The sequence below is a fragment of the Schistocerca cancellata genome, chromosome 6 (genome assembly GCF_023864275.1).
Source record: "Schistocerca cancellata isolate TAMUIC-IGC-003103 chromosome 6, iqSchCanc2.1, whole genome shotgun sequence".
NCBI lineage: Eukaryota > Metazoa > Arthropoda > Insecta > Orthoptera > Acrididae > Schistocerca > Schistocerca cancellata.
The window spans coordinates 299,661,604-299,675,808 of record NC_064631.1 but is presented as its reverse complement, the minus strand read 5'-3'; the positions used below and the strand labels follow the sequence as shown (position 1 = coordinate 299,675,808).

The window sequence follows — 14,205 nt, the reverse complement described above, 5'->3', positions numbered from 1 at the left end:
TATGAATTAATGAAAAATACATAGCTACTAGAAGAAACAAACATGGTCTGAATTTAATCAAAAATACACAGTTAAAGGGTGAATTAAAAGATTCTACTGAAGGGCTGTATTATTTATCTAGTAACAAGAGATACAGACTTTTACTGTCCACCACCATACTATATTATTAACCAATATTACAAATAATCTAACAAGGAAATGCCAATATTACTACAGATCAAAAGAAGCAGTTACAACACAAATCACAGCAGCGAAGCATTTTGCATTACACTACAGCTCTGCCAGAGTCACTTATCCTAAAAGTGTAACATCAAGTTGTACAGACAGTAATGGGCTCAACTGTCAGTTAATAACAGCAGCTGTTGCTGAAGCAATACTGTTGGCATTTAAAAAAGCCAACTTGTAAGTCAGTTACAGAATCTAAGCAAGCTTTAATTTTGCCCAATTACTCTGTTGTTCATAGTCAAAACTGATTGCTTATTGAACCACACATACTTTTTACCTATTTTCTTATGGGACTGATATACAATAGAGGACTGATACGTCCTACATCATTTAGCACCTAGGAAAAAGGTTCTTAATATGGAAATATTTGAAATGTGGGTGGAGAAAATTATCTTGCAAATTCACAGTAGATGGAAAGAAGTTGAGATACCTTTTAGAACCAAAAGCTCCTCCTCCATGCATAAGGGAGGAAAGACTTGGAAAAAAGGGGCATTTAAGGATACAAGAAAAGTAAATAAAGTTGTATGGTATGTCTGGCTGGGGGACCTCAAGAGGCAGATTCAGCCACCTCATAGTAAAGGTTTCCCTACTTCCATGCACAATGGCACCTTTCCTTCATTAATTGTGGGAACTGTGTCTCAGATGTATCTGTTAAGGGTATGTGACAGTAATGGATGTGAGTATGGTTTAGTGTGGCTGTGTTGTATGAAGAGGAGGATTGCCAGCTCATCGCCTACACCTCTTAAACGGGACCAAGGAGGCTACTGAACTTAACTTTCATTTCCAATGGCCAATGGGCAAATTAGCATCAACAGTGGCATCAGTGTCAACAATGTCACATGCCATTAGTCCAACAGACAATGTGTACAGGTTTGGAATTTAAAAGCTCAAAGTTTGGAAATCAGTCCTCTTCTTTCCTTTCCAGCCAAATACAGGGTGTATCAAAAAGAATCATCCGATTTGGCATGTCTATATTTCTGAAACTAATAAACATATACAATGAATTTTGTTTTCTGATGAACAGGAAACTCAAAGTTTTTTTTTCATACTTTTTCATAGGTGTTCAATATGGCTCCCTTCAGATACACGACATATGTCAATGCAGTATGCGTTTGATGTCTGTGTCAGACTCTCAGAGACGGTCTAGCCATTTGCCTTTACTCAAACCAACTATTTCTCAGAATTGTTCATACCACTGTCTAATGCTCTTTGCTGTAGGAGGATCATCAGCATACCTAGTACAAAAGTCACGTTGAACAGCTATTGCTGACCTGCACTGCACAAAATGTAGAACACAAAATGCTTTCTGTTGTCCCGAAACCAATGTTACTAGAACTGAAGTAGGTGCACACTGCTGCTACCTAGCAGAAACCATGTAAAACTCAAGAGTTCGCTCTTTCCAACAGTATGTTGTTCACACAGTTATCTTAAATAACACAGTAGTTATGATTTTTTTTAAACAGATGATTCTTTTTGGTACACCCTGTACTAGAAATGAAAATTGTTCCAACACCAGAAATCAAACTGGTTGTCTCTGAGTCGAGTGCCAAAGCACAAGTAATTTCACCTTACAAGGTGAGTATAAATGAAAAGTCAGAGGGAAAGTCACCTTGTATCTAGGTTGAGGGACATATGCCAGATGACATGGCAGGGAAAAATATTGTTGGCAATGGACAATATTTGTTAACCTGAGGAATCAGAAATTGCAAGGAGGAAAGAAAACATTTAAGAGATGAGAGACATAAGTGATGAAATGTCTTAAAGATGTAAAAAAAGAGAGGAAAACTAAGTGCAGGAAGAGTTTTATAGGGGGAGGAAAAAATAAAGAAAATAAAGTTAAGCAAAGGAAAGAAAGTTAAAAGAAGAAAGTAGAAGAACAACAGATGAATTAGTGTAGAATGAGGTCAGATGGGTAGTCATAATCAAGCATATGTCACTGACCATGTTCCCAAGTTCTGTGATACTAGTATCATGAGGGGAACACCAGGCAGCATGTGTCTTACAACAGGTTACTGCTTATTGTCTCATATACCCTATACACGAGTATATGTCCATTCATCTGTAGTGACAGCTTTGCTCTTGTCATACCAATTAAAAAAAAAAAAAAGTGCTGGACGGTGATTGTGAGATCATGATACTTTTATAGGTTGCCTTCTCTTAGTTGGAGTAGGTCTTGCCAGTAAAGGCTGGTACAGGTAGTAGTAGGAAGGTGCACAGGACAAGTCTTACAGTGATGTTGCTTATAGAATAAGGACCACAATGGCAAGGAAATGGATTCAGAAGAATCACAGGGTTTGATTGGTTGTAGAGCCAAAAGGGCGAAGTGAGGGACAAACAGCTGTTTTGCATGGTGCAGGGAAAATACAAGGTAGCACGGACCTCACATTGGCATGATTTAAGAAAATCATAGCCCTACCAAAGAAGTTGGCTACCGTGTTCCGGATCAAAATATTACTAGATAATGGAACTTCTTTGTTATTTTTGAAAGGAATGAACAGTTGACAGTTAGATAAGGTGGGCTGCAAAATCTGTTTGTGAATTAGGTTGGCAAGATAATCATAGGCAGTAAAGTCAGGGTTGAGAGTTGTAGAGCATTCCATTAAGGAGCCAGCAACTGAGCTCATATGTTTACCACGAATGTCAAGACTGTGTGAAAAAGAGTGTTCTTGTAAAAGAATGGTGACTGTCAAAGTGTAAGTTCTACTTTTGGTTTGTTGATTTGATGTGTACTGAGGGAAGTGGCTGGTACGACTGAGATACACTGCAGGGTGAAGCAAGATTTACAAAAGGGCCATGTGAAACTTTACTGCAAAAATTAGTTCAGAGGTTCCAGGAATTTCACTAGTTTAGTCCCACCAACATTAAATAAGTTCTCTATATGGACCCATGCTAAGACTGAGTTTTTTCTCTCTCTATACCATTTTTTATTGGAAGACAGAGACAGAGCACAGAAAAGTAATGCATTGGAAGATAGGGGTTCATATGTACGCCATGTAGCTCCAGTGACAAAATACCGAGAGCATTTTTTCACTTCTTCTTATCACAACCTGTACCAATTCCTATGATTACTTCTCTTTTCGTCAAATCCCAAACCCCTATTCCCAAAAGATTTAACATTGTAATCACCATTTTATAATCCTGACCCTAAAACCGGCAAAGCATGGCTTTGACAATTATTTTTTATGTGGTATGATGATTCATATTTTACTTATATATTTATGCAAACCCTGAAGCAGCTACTACAGAGAACTACCACAAATTGTTTCTACAGCCCCTTTTTGTGGCCTGTAATTAGAGTATTTGTTCATCTCTATTTTTATGGGTGGACCTCACTAAAGGAAATGCTGAGGTGACAAAAGTCATGGGATAGCAATATGACAAAGTCATGGGATGGCAATATGCACATAAGCAGATACACTATGTGATTAAAAGTATCCGGACACCTTGCTGAAAATGACTTACAAGTTCGTGGCGCCCACCATTGATAATGCTGGAATTCAATATGGTGTTGGCCCACCCCTAGCCTTGTTGACAGCTTCCACTATCGCAGGCATACATTGAATAAGGTGCTGGAAGGTTTCTTGGGGAATGGCAGCCCATTCTTCACGGAGCGCTGCACTGAAGAGAGGTATCAATGTCAGTGGGTGAGGCATAGCATGAAGTCGAGATTCCCAAACATCCCAAAGGTGGTCTTTAGGATTCAGGTCAGGACTCTGTGCAGGCCAGTCCATTACTGGGATGTTATTGTCGTGTAACCACTCTGTCACAGGCCGTGCATTATGAACAAGTGCTCGATTGAATTGCAAGAAGGTGTTTAAAACATCAATGTAGGCCTACACTGTGATAGTGCCACACAATACAACAAGGGGTGCAATCCCCCCCCATAAAAAACACAACCACACCATAACAGCACCACCTCCGAATGTTACTGTTGGCACTACACACGCTGGCAGATGAAGTTCACCAGACACTTGCCACACCTATACCCTGCCATTGGGTTGCCACATTGTGTACCATGATTCATCACTCCACACAACGTTTTTCCACTGTTCAATCGTCCAATGTTTACGCTCTTTACACCAAGGGAGGCATCGTTTCGCATTTACCGGCGTGATGTGCGGCTTATGAGCAGCTGCTCAAACATGAAATCCAAGTTTTCTCACCTCCCGCCTGTCATAATACTTGCAGTGGATCCTGACGCAGTTTGGAACTCCTGTGTGATGGTCTGCATAATAGATGTCTGCCTACTACACATTACGGCCCTCTTCAGCCGGCGGCGGTCCTGTCAGTCAACTGACGAGGTTGGCCTGTACGCTTTTGTGTAGAAATCTCACTTACATATGTATGACAAAAGTGACACTCAATCTCCTGACCATGTTTTAAGTCTGAATTCTGCAGAGCCACCATTCTGCTCTCTCACAATGTCTAATGACTACTGAGGTTGCTGATATGGAGTACCTGGCAGTATGTGGCAGCACAATACACCTAATATGAAAAAATATGTTTTTAGGGGTGTCTGGATACTTTTGATCACACAGTGTAGCAGTAGTACCATATTTACTCGAATCTAAGCCGCACTCGAATCTAAGCCGCACCTGAAAAATGAGACTCGAAATAAAGGAAAAAAAAATTCCCGAATCTAAGCTGCACCGGAAATTTGAGACTCGAAATTCAAGGGGAGAGTTTTAGGCCACACCTCCAAATCGAAACAAAGTAATATCGAAACATTGTAATACGAGAGACAATTTAGGTCGAATGAATGACGATACAGCTACAGTAGTTTGGTTCGAGTCGTAAGCTTAGCAGTTAAGCTTTACCAGGTAGCCGTTGCTACGCGTCAGGCGCTCCGTCCGTATTTATACGGGTACCCTTCCTTTTTCACATGCTTCGTCTGGTTTGAATCGATTGCTTATTTTGCTTTGATCTGATAAGTGCTGTTTTCTTTGTTATAGGTGTTTGCGTCACTCTAAGCTGAAAATGCATTACTGTACTGTGTCACACATTGTTTGTCGCATTCTGACAGTGCGTGTTTACGGCCTGTCGCCGCTTGCGGCATGGCTTTGTTTTGTGCGCGCTACCGCCGCTTACAATTAAAAAAAAAAAAAGAGAGTAATCGTCTCATTAGCAAAACAGTGGCAAGAGACTGCTATTTGTTGTTACTTACACTGTTGCTTTCTTTGATAATGATCAACAAGAACCAAATAATAGACTGCGTATGATAGAACATGTTCTGAACGAGAGTTAGGCGAAAATGTTTCTCCGTTTGAAAATCTTTGCGGCCGCTTCTTTAGTGCATCAAATTCTGCACAGAAATTAGTCATCTTAGAATTAAAAATCTAGTCAGTTGCCATGCTTCATTTCTGACAGTATCAGTATTAGGCATAAGAATAATACGAATATAAACATGACACGATACGCATATTCTTCCGCGTTTGCTGTTGTCTCACTCTAGTTTCGTAGTTTATTAGGCAGGCAGGATTTAAATGAGATAGCAGCAAACACGAAAGAATACATGACAAAATGTTGATATTCGTATTATTCTTATGGTGAAGAGAATACTGCATGTGATTCACATTTCATCAGGTTCCTATTAGCAACCATCTCTTCTCACAGGTAGGAAAAAAATTCAGAAAGTAGAGTTGGCCATATTGACAAACATCCCAAACAGTCTTGCATGTCGGATTTTCGTAGTACATCGACATTCTGCTACATTCAAAGATGAACAATACGGAATTTGTATTTACTTTGTTGGATAATGTATGAAAGTGCAGTGGTCGAAACTCGGGGCGGAGAAAAAAAAAACTCGTCTTCCACCCCCCTTTTTTTTTTTTTTTTTTAATTTATTTACTGACGCGGAGGTTTTGGCGCCATGCCTCTGTAGCGCTACATATATTCGACGGCAGAAGTTAGTTGTGGCGGCACCTACCAACATTTTTCAGAACTTCCACTTGCTTTGCACTCGATTCTAAGCCGCAGGCGGCTTTTTGGATTACAAAAACTGGAAAAAAAGTGCGGCTTAGATTCGAGTAAATACGGTATCATGTACACAAGGTACAAACGGGCAGTGAATTGTGGGAGCTGTCATTTGTACTCAGGTGATTCACGTGAAAAGGTTTTCAGTGTGATTATGACCACATGACAGGAATTAACGGACTCTGGATGTGGAATGGTAATTGCAGCAAGATGCATGGAACATTACATCTTGGGAATCATTAAGTAATTCAATATTCAGAGATCCAAAGTGTCAAAGACGTGCTGAGAATATCAGATTTCAGGCATTACCTCTCACCATGGACAATTCAGTGCCTTATGGCCTTCATTCAAGAACCGAGAGCAGCGGTGTTTGTATAGAGTTGTCAGTGCTATCAGGCAAGCAACACTGATTGAAACAACCACAGAAATCAATGTAGGATGCATGATGAACTTATCTGTTAACACACTGTGGTGAAATTTGGTCTTAAAGGGCTATGGCAGCAATACGAGTGCCTTTGCTAATAGCACAACATCACCTGCAGTGTCTCTCCTGGGCTTGTGACCATATTGGCTGCAAAACTGTGGGTTGGTCAGATGACACCCCAGTTTCAGTTGGGAAGAGTGGATGGTAGGTTTTGAGTGTGGCACAGACCCCACAAAGCAATGGACCCGAGTTATCAACAAGGCACAGTGTAAGCTGGTAGTGCCTCCATAAAAGTGTGGGCCATGTTTACATGGTATGGACTGGGTCCTCTGGTCCAACTGAACCAATCACTGACTGGGAATAGTTATGTTCGGCTGCTTGGAGACCATTTTCAGCAATTCACAGACTTCTGTTCCCAAACAACGATGGAATTTTTATGGATGACAATGTGCATTGTCATATTGATCACAATTGCTTTGAAAAACATTCTGGACAGTTCAAGCAACTCATGAGGCCACCCAGATCATTTGACATGAATCCCATCTAACATTTATGGGACACAATCACAGGGAGGGACAGTTCAGGCACAAAATCCTGCACCAGCAACACTTTCGCAGCTATGGGTGGCTATAGAGGCAGCATGGCTCAGTATTTCTGCAGGGGACTTCCAACGACTAGTGGAGTCCATGCCACACTGAGTTGCTGCGCTACAATGGACTAGATCCAACACAATACTAAGAGGTACCCCATGACTTGTTACGTCAGTGAATCTTAATTTTTTCAGAAAATATTTTCCCACAAGTTAAATTCAGTGTTAACAATCTGAGTATTTCTGTGTTACTTCCTTTGATTGATTCTAAGACCATCACTGCAGAAACAGGTGGCTGATAAAAAACATTTGATAATCAACTTGAGTTCACCTAGACCTGCTACTCATGTCCAGGTAACTTTAGTCAGACTCAATTTCAACCTTGATAGACAAAATATTTTTGTCGGCTACAATGAACACTCTGCCTCCTATGGCATCTAAACTTGGCATATAAACATCTTCTTGAAATATGTTCCATGCCTCGTGAAATATTTCAGAGCTTTCTATTTCAAGTTTCAGCCAGCCCTTGGTTCCGAGACAAATTTGAGTGCAACATATTTCCTGGAGGTCAGCATATCCAGGAACTTGGTTTATGAATATCTCAACAATTTGTGCTTTGCACAAGCACTCTGCTACCTGAGTAGCTGCTTCCTTAGTGTAATGCACCCCTGACCTATAAAAGAGAGCCCTACAATCTACAATTCTCTATCCCATAATGAAGGTACAGAAATCTGCAGCCAAGACTGTCACAGAATCAACGAGGCCTTTGGTTGAGACCTTCCACACAGCTCCACACCAAAGAACCCTGATCAATTCTGGGAACAATGCTGCAAATTGTGAGTTCTAATTGCATCCTGTGTGTGGGGGCAGTGGTTTTCACCATTTCATGAACTGAGGATAGCCTCAGAACACAAGTGATAGACACCACTGATACTGAAATGAGCCACAACTTGCAGATAACTGCACCCTAGCACCCTACATGCTCAATAGTTGCAGGCACAGTCTCCTCCACATCTCTGATGAGGCTCCCTGGCATCCACACTGAGTGCACATGCATAACATTGGAGCTCCCAGTAGCTAACAAACCCTTCCCCCCACGTGTCTCCTTGGACCCTGCTGAAGGAGTGACCACCTGTTCACTCACAGGGTGAATGCACGAGGCTAGACAGACAGCCTGTACATTGCCTCTCCGCATTGAGTGATGCAAATGCATTACCACCCACCACTCACCCAGCAATGAGGGTGGATCCACCATGCCAGGTACAGTGCACAGTGTCTCAGCAACAGACCACCAACAGTTGAAACAAGGAACACCTGAGGATCCTCTGTCACTGCTACGCCTAGAGACAAAAGCCTAAAGATGGCTGAGTGTGGCCAAAAGCATATTCAGCTGTTTGTGAACTGTGGCTAGTTCCTCCTGCATCCACTCACAGCAAGCACATATCCTATCCATCCTAGTACTACAAACATAAGACTTAACTAAAAAAGCACACACAGAGAGCTGAATATGCAACTTGCTACCTCTCTGGACTGATTTAAGTCTAAATAAAAACTGAATATGCAGTGACATTGGAGCTGGACTCTCACTTGGCTTTAAATAATTTATGGTAACATATCATGCCTCAGTTTGCTGTTAGTTGAGAATGATATCTTATACAGACTTGTAATTGCATGTGCTAATGAGAGATGATGTGTGTGTGTGTGTGTGTGTGTGTGTGTGTGTGTGTGTGCATGTGTGCTTGTGCGTGTGTGCGTATGTGTGTCTATATACTGAATGGAAATTTAGCCCAGTGGTCTGTTTTTCAGATTACCACTTGTTCAGAAGTTGGCCCTATTTGAGTTAGTGTTCTCTGGCTCAAAGCATAAAAACTGATATGCAAATAGCTTTGGCAATATGAGTATCATGTTGTTAGTTGTACCTGCTTTTGGTCTGACATTTGAATATTGTTGAACAGTTGCCAGTTGTCCACATTTTTCACATTTACCTCCTCCTCACGATTAGGTGATGGTGGAGACGTTGCCACTGTAGTGGTTGGTCGAACTGTCGTTTTTCTTCCTTGTTTCTCTTCTGGCTGTGTTTCATGGCTTCGATCATCTCCTGGGAATATTACAGCATGTCTGGGACCTGTAAAATAAAATATCAGAAATTATTAATGTTTTTATTGAAAACTGTGTGTGGTAATGTCTCGTACAAAATAGTAGAACTTCGATAAAAGTGCTCTGACAGTGCAGAAGGAGGAGTATATGCAGTTAAGTAAGAGAAATGAAAGTTATAAAGAAAGACTGGGGTTTAATCTCCCATTGAGAATAAGGTCATTGGAGACGGAGTGTGAATAGGGATGGAAATCAGCAATATTCTCTTCAGAGGAACCTTTCACACATTCATCTATAATCAATTTAGGGAACCATGGAAAAGCTAAGTCTGAGACCTACACTGAAGCCTTTAGCACTGCAGTTCACCAATGGGTATTCTTAATAGTACTAAAGTATTGAAATGATCTGCAAAATTTAGTCAGTACTCTCTAGGTGAATATGAATAAATACTGCATGTCACTTACTTCCTGCACCCAGACACAGGTTGCATACGGATACCAGCCACAAATTGTGGAGATAGAAAAAACTGTATGGATTCTATCTCTAACATTTCTCAAATTGCTTTAGCTAGTTCCAGTCATATTCTTTAGCAGTTCATATTTGGAACTTTGCAGACCAGTCCAAATGTGTGGCTGCTCTTGTAGATTTTTCATCCATGCAGCTATAGTTTTAGTAAGGAGGATGAAAGGTGGTTGTGTAGCTGGTTGATCTAATGATTCTGACCCAAGGTAGCATTAAATCAACAAATTAGGGTTCAAGGTTCCTTTTTTTTATGGACCTATTTTCACGCAAATGTAAAAGACAAGTAATACTGTTCTCAACTCAAAGTTAATCTGTACAGCACAGTGCTTCTTTAGGCATGGCCCATTTGGATGTGGTATGCCTTCGTCCAACATATGAAATGAATAACTAAATCAGTTATAGGAAATTCTATAGTTTAATGCAGAATCACATTATTCAAAACATACCCAAAATATCATGCAGCCTCCCGCAGACTGCACCAGCCCTTTCATGCAGTCCATGAGGAAGACACACACACACACACACACACACACACACACACACACACACACACACACAAACGGATTGAACTTTTACAAGCTTTTGGAGCCAGTGGCTCCTTCTTCTGGTAGAAGAGTTGAAGGGGAAGGAAGAGGGGTGAAGGAAAAGGACTGGAGAGATTCAGAGAAAGGGGTACATGTGGTGTCACTGCCAGACACCACACTTGTACAACCGACTTTGCTAGCGATGGTTCACTGACAAAATACGCTCTCAGTTGCCGAGACGATAGTTAGCATAGCCTTCAGCTACGTCACTTGCTACGACCTAGCAAGGCGCCATTACCAGTTACTATTGAGATTATGAATAATGTACCATCAAGAGCGATGTTCACCATTTATGGATTAAAGTTAAGTATTCCACCAGCTACATCCGTTTTTTGCTAAAGTCTAATTTCCTTGACCTGTTCCAGACCTCACGCCAGCCTGCGTGAGCTAAAACGCGTGCCTTTCGGCTTCCTCTAGTAAACCGGTGTTGGCTCTCCAGCCAACCCACAACATTGGCGACGAGGCAACACCGCGTTCGTAACTATACTGCCCTGATTTAATTGTGTAATGGCTTCGCCACCATCTCCAGATGTATTGTCCAAATTTTATCGCTTACAGAATCAGCAGACGCAGGCCTTACTGGATGCCCTTGGACAGCTCGTCCAGGGTCAACGTGCAATGCAAAACGATGTGGCAGCCGTCGCTCCACCACTAACGCAGCCACAACACGCAGCTGCACCAACTTTTTGTCCTTTTGATGCTGCACTGGAAAGCTGGACGGAGTGGTCACGCAAATTTGGATTCCATCTCGCCGCCTACAGAATTCAAGGTAACGAGCGGCAGCCTTTTTTATTGTCCTCCGTAGGGGTGCACACGTACCGTGTGATAGTCAAATTATTTCCCCAATGCGACGTAGCAACTCTGTCCTACGAAGAAATTTTGTCTGCATTAGATGCATATTTCAAAGAATCAGTCAATGTAGTTGCGAAACGGTATACCTTCTTTCGTACAAAACATACGGCAGGTCAGACTAATCACGAGTGGGTTGCAACCTTGCAAGGCCTTACTAGGGATTGTGCTTTTGAGTGTCAATGTGGACTCCCTTATTCAGATACTATGGTGCATGATGCAATTGCACAGAACGTTTCTAATGTTCGTATACGGGAACAGATTTTGAAACTAGTCAATCCCTCCCTTCAACAAGTGATGGACATATTGGATCGGCAGGACACACTTGACTTTGCTCAGGAATCATTTGAAACTTCGCCACCCGTGTGTCAGGTTAACAGGTCCGCCCGGCGAGCTGCACGGAACAGTAAACAGTCCTCGCGCCTTGCCGGGCCGCTGCCGACAGGCTCTCAGCCACGTGTACCGCGCCGGCAGGCAAATGCAGTGCTAAAATCATGCCCGCAGTGTGCTACTAGACATCCGTGTGAGAATTGCCCATCACGCCAAGCTATTTGCTTTTTCTGTAATAAAAAAGGACATGTTCAAAGTGTTTGCCAGAAAAAGCTCAGATTGGACACTCAAAACCATTCCTCCAGGCCCTTTGCTTCGCGCCGGAATTGGAATCGAACCACGGATACTCAGGCTCGCGAAACTTTGCCCATGCAAATTCATGTAGTTCATTCCACTCTGCCCAGTGCCACTCTCTCTAACAGTGACTGTGTTCGTCCCACAAATAGTGTGCGTCGCCATCGCCGGAACTCCCGTCAAGTCGCAAGTGATTTTGTACCAGTGTCAGTTCACGTTGCACGAGACAGTCGCTCATGTCGTCAGCGGGACAATAAACTTTTTGTGGACTTGGACATTAACGGCAAAGTGATACCATTCCAGCTCGATACCGGGGCTGCAGTTTCACTGATCCATCAAGGCACTTACAAACTGCTGGGCACATCTCCGTTGCGTGCCGCAACTGTTAAGTTAACTACCTATTCAGGTCACGAGCTCCCTGTGTTAGGACAGTGCAGCCTTCTTGCAACATACAAGGGACAAACAAAACTTGTGTCATTTTACGTCCTTCGTTCTTCTTCTGCAGTGAACTTGTTTGGTTTCGATTTATTTCAGTTGTTTAACTTGTCTATAGTAAATCAGGTCCTATCAGTGAACCAGACTGTGCCTTCAGACAGTGTTTCTCGTCTATGTAACGAATTTGCAGACATTTTTGCACCGGGCCTCGGTTGCGCTAAGAACTATAAAGCACATTTGGAACTGAAAGTAAACGCGCAACCGAAATTTTTCAGAGCGCGCAATGTTCCCCACGCATTGCGTGATGCGGTCGCGAAAACATTACACGATTTGGAATCACAAGGTGTAATTGAACGTGTGCAGGCTTCTCTCTGGGCATCACCCATAGTAATTTTGCCAAAACCTTCCGGAAAATTGAGACTTTGTGTGGACTTCAAGGCAACAGTGAATCCACAACTGGTGACTGCAACTTTTCCTTTACCCCGCCCGGAAGATCTTTTTGACAAACTGTGCCCGGGTAAATATTTTTCAAAGTTGGACCTAGCAGATGCGTACTTGCAAATACCGGTGGACGAAGAATCCCAGCGAGTTTTGGTGGTTAACACGCATCTTGGTTTGTATCGATTCAAACGACTGCCATTCGGGTGTGCATCCGCCCCTGCATTGTTTCAGCAATATCTACAAACTGTTTGTGCATCGGTTCCTACCTCAGCAAACTATCTGGACGATATTGTGATCTCCGGAAAGACGGAAGAAGAACATTTAGCCAATCTCAGAACATTATTTCAGGTCTTGTGACAAAATGGTCTTCGCTTGTGGAAGGACAAATGTGTGTTTTTTGCTCGTAACTTACCCTATCTGGAACATGTACTCAATGCCCAAGGCATACATCCCAGTCCGGAGCACCTCCGTGCCATACAAGATTTGCCTTTGCCGCAGAATTTGAAGCAGCTACAGAGTGTGCTGGGAAAAATGAATTACTATAACAAATATGTTCCCCATGCCTCATCCATTTCAGCTCCGCTTCATCGCTTATGCTGTAAAGGTGTTCCGTTCGTCTGGACGATGGAATGCGAACGCGTCTTTCGCCAGTTGAAATCGGCATTGCTTTCCAATACTTGCCTTACACCATTCGATCCCCGGAAGCCCCTTTTGTTGATGGTGGATGCATCGGATTTCGGGATCGGTGCTGTGCTTGCACACAAAGATGGATCGCACGATCGCCCTATCGCCTTTGCGTCCAAATTGCTCTCATCTGCGCATCGAAATTATTCACAGATTGAGAAAGAAGCATTGGCTCTCATATTTGGTGTTACAAAGTTTCATGATTTCTTGTATGGTCGTCACTTTACCATCATCACAGACCACAAACCTTTGACATCGCTTTTTCATCTGAACAAGCCTGTACCTCCACGTACAGCGCAGAAATTCATTTGCTGGTCTGTTTTCCTCTCGCAGTACTGCTACGATATCGTGTATCGGTCCACTGCTAAGCACGGAAACGCCGATGCGTTGTCCCGTTTGCCTGTTGCTGAGGATAGAGCATTCGATTCCTCCGAACTTGCTAGCATGTTCATTGATTTGGAAACCAATGACGTGGTTGAATCGTTTCCGATTGATTTTCGTCGTGCAGCTACAGCCACAGCTGCCGACCCTGTCCTTGCTACCATTCTGCGTTTCATTGCTACTCAATGGCCCTTGTCAAAGTCACAGATCGGGGATCCGTTGGTTCGCCGATTTTTTGCTCACAAGGAGAGACTTTTTGTACGACGTGGTGTTTTGCTGTTGCATTCAGATAATGATCAGTCCAGGGTCGTGGTACCACATTCGTTACAGTCCTCTGTCTTACGGCTTCTCCACCAAGGACATTGGGGTATAGAGAGAAC

At 42.6% G+C, this 14,205-nt stretch overlaps 1 protein-coding gene across 1 annotated transcript in view; it reads right to left on the bottom strand.

Annotated features, from left to right (window-relative positions):
* Nucleotides 1-14,205, bottom strand: part of LOC126191540 (protein madd-4-like) — a 502,815-nt gene that overhangs the window by 56,804 nt on the left and 431,806 nt on the right. The window contains exon 17 of the mRNA XM_049932445.1: nt 9,131-9,336. Coding sequence (XP_049788402.1) covers nt 9,131-9,336 — 206 coding nt within the window. The remainder of the gene's footprint in view (nt 1-9,130; nt 9,337-14,205) is intronic.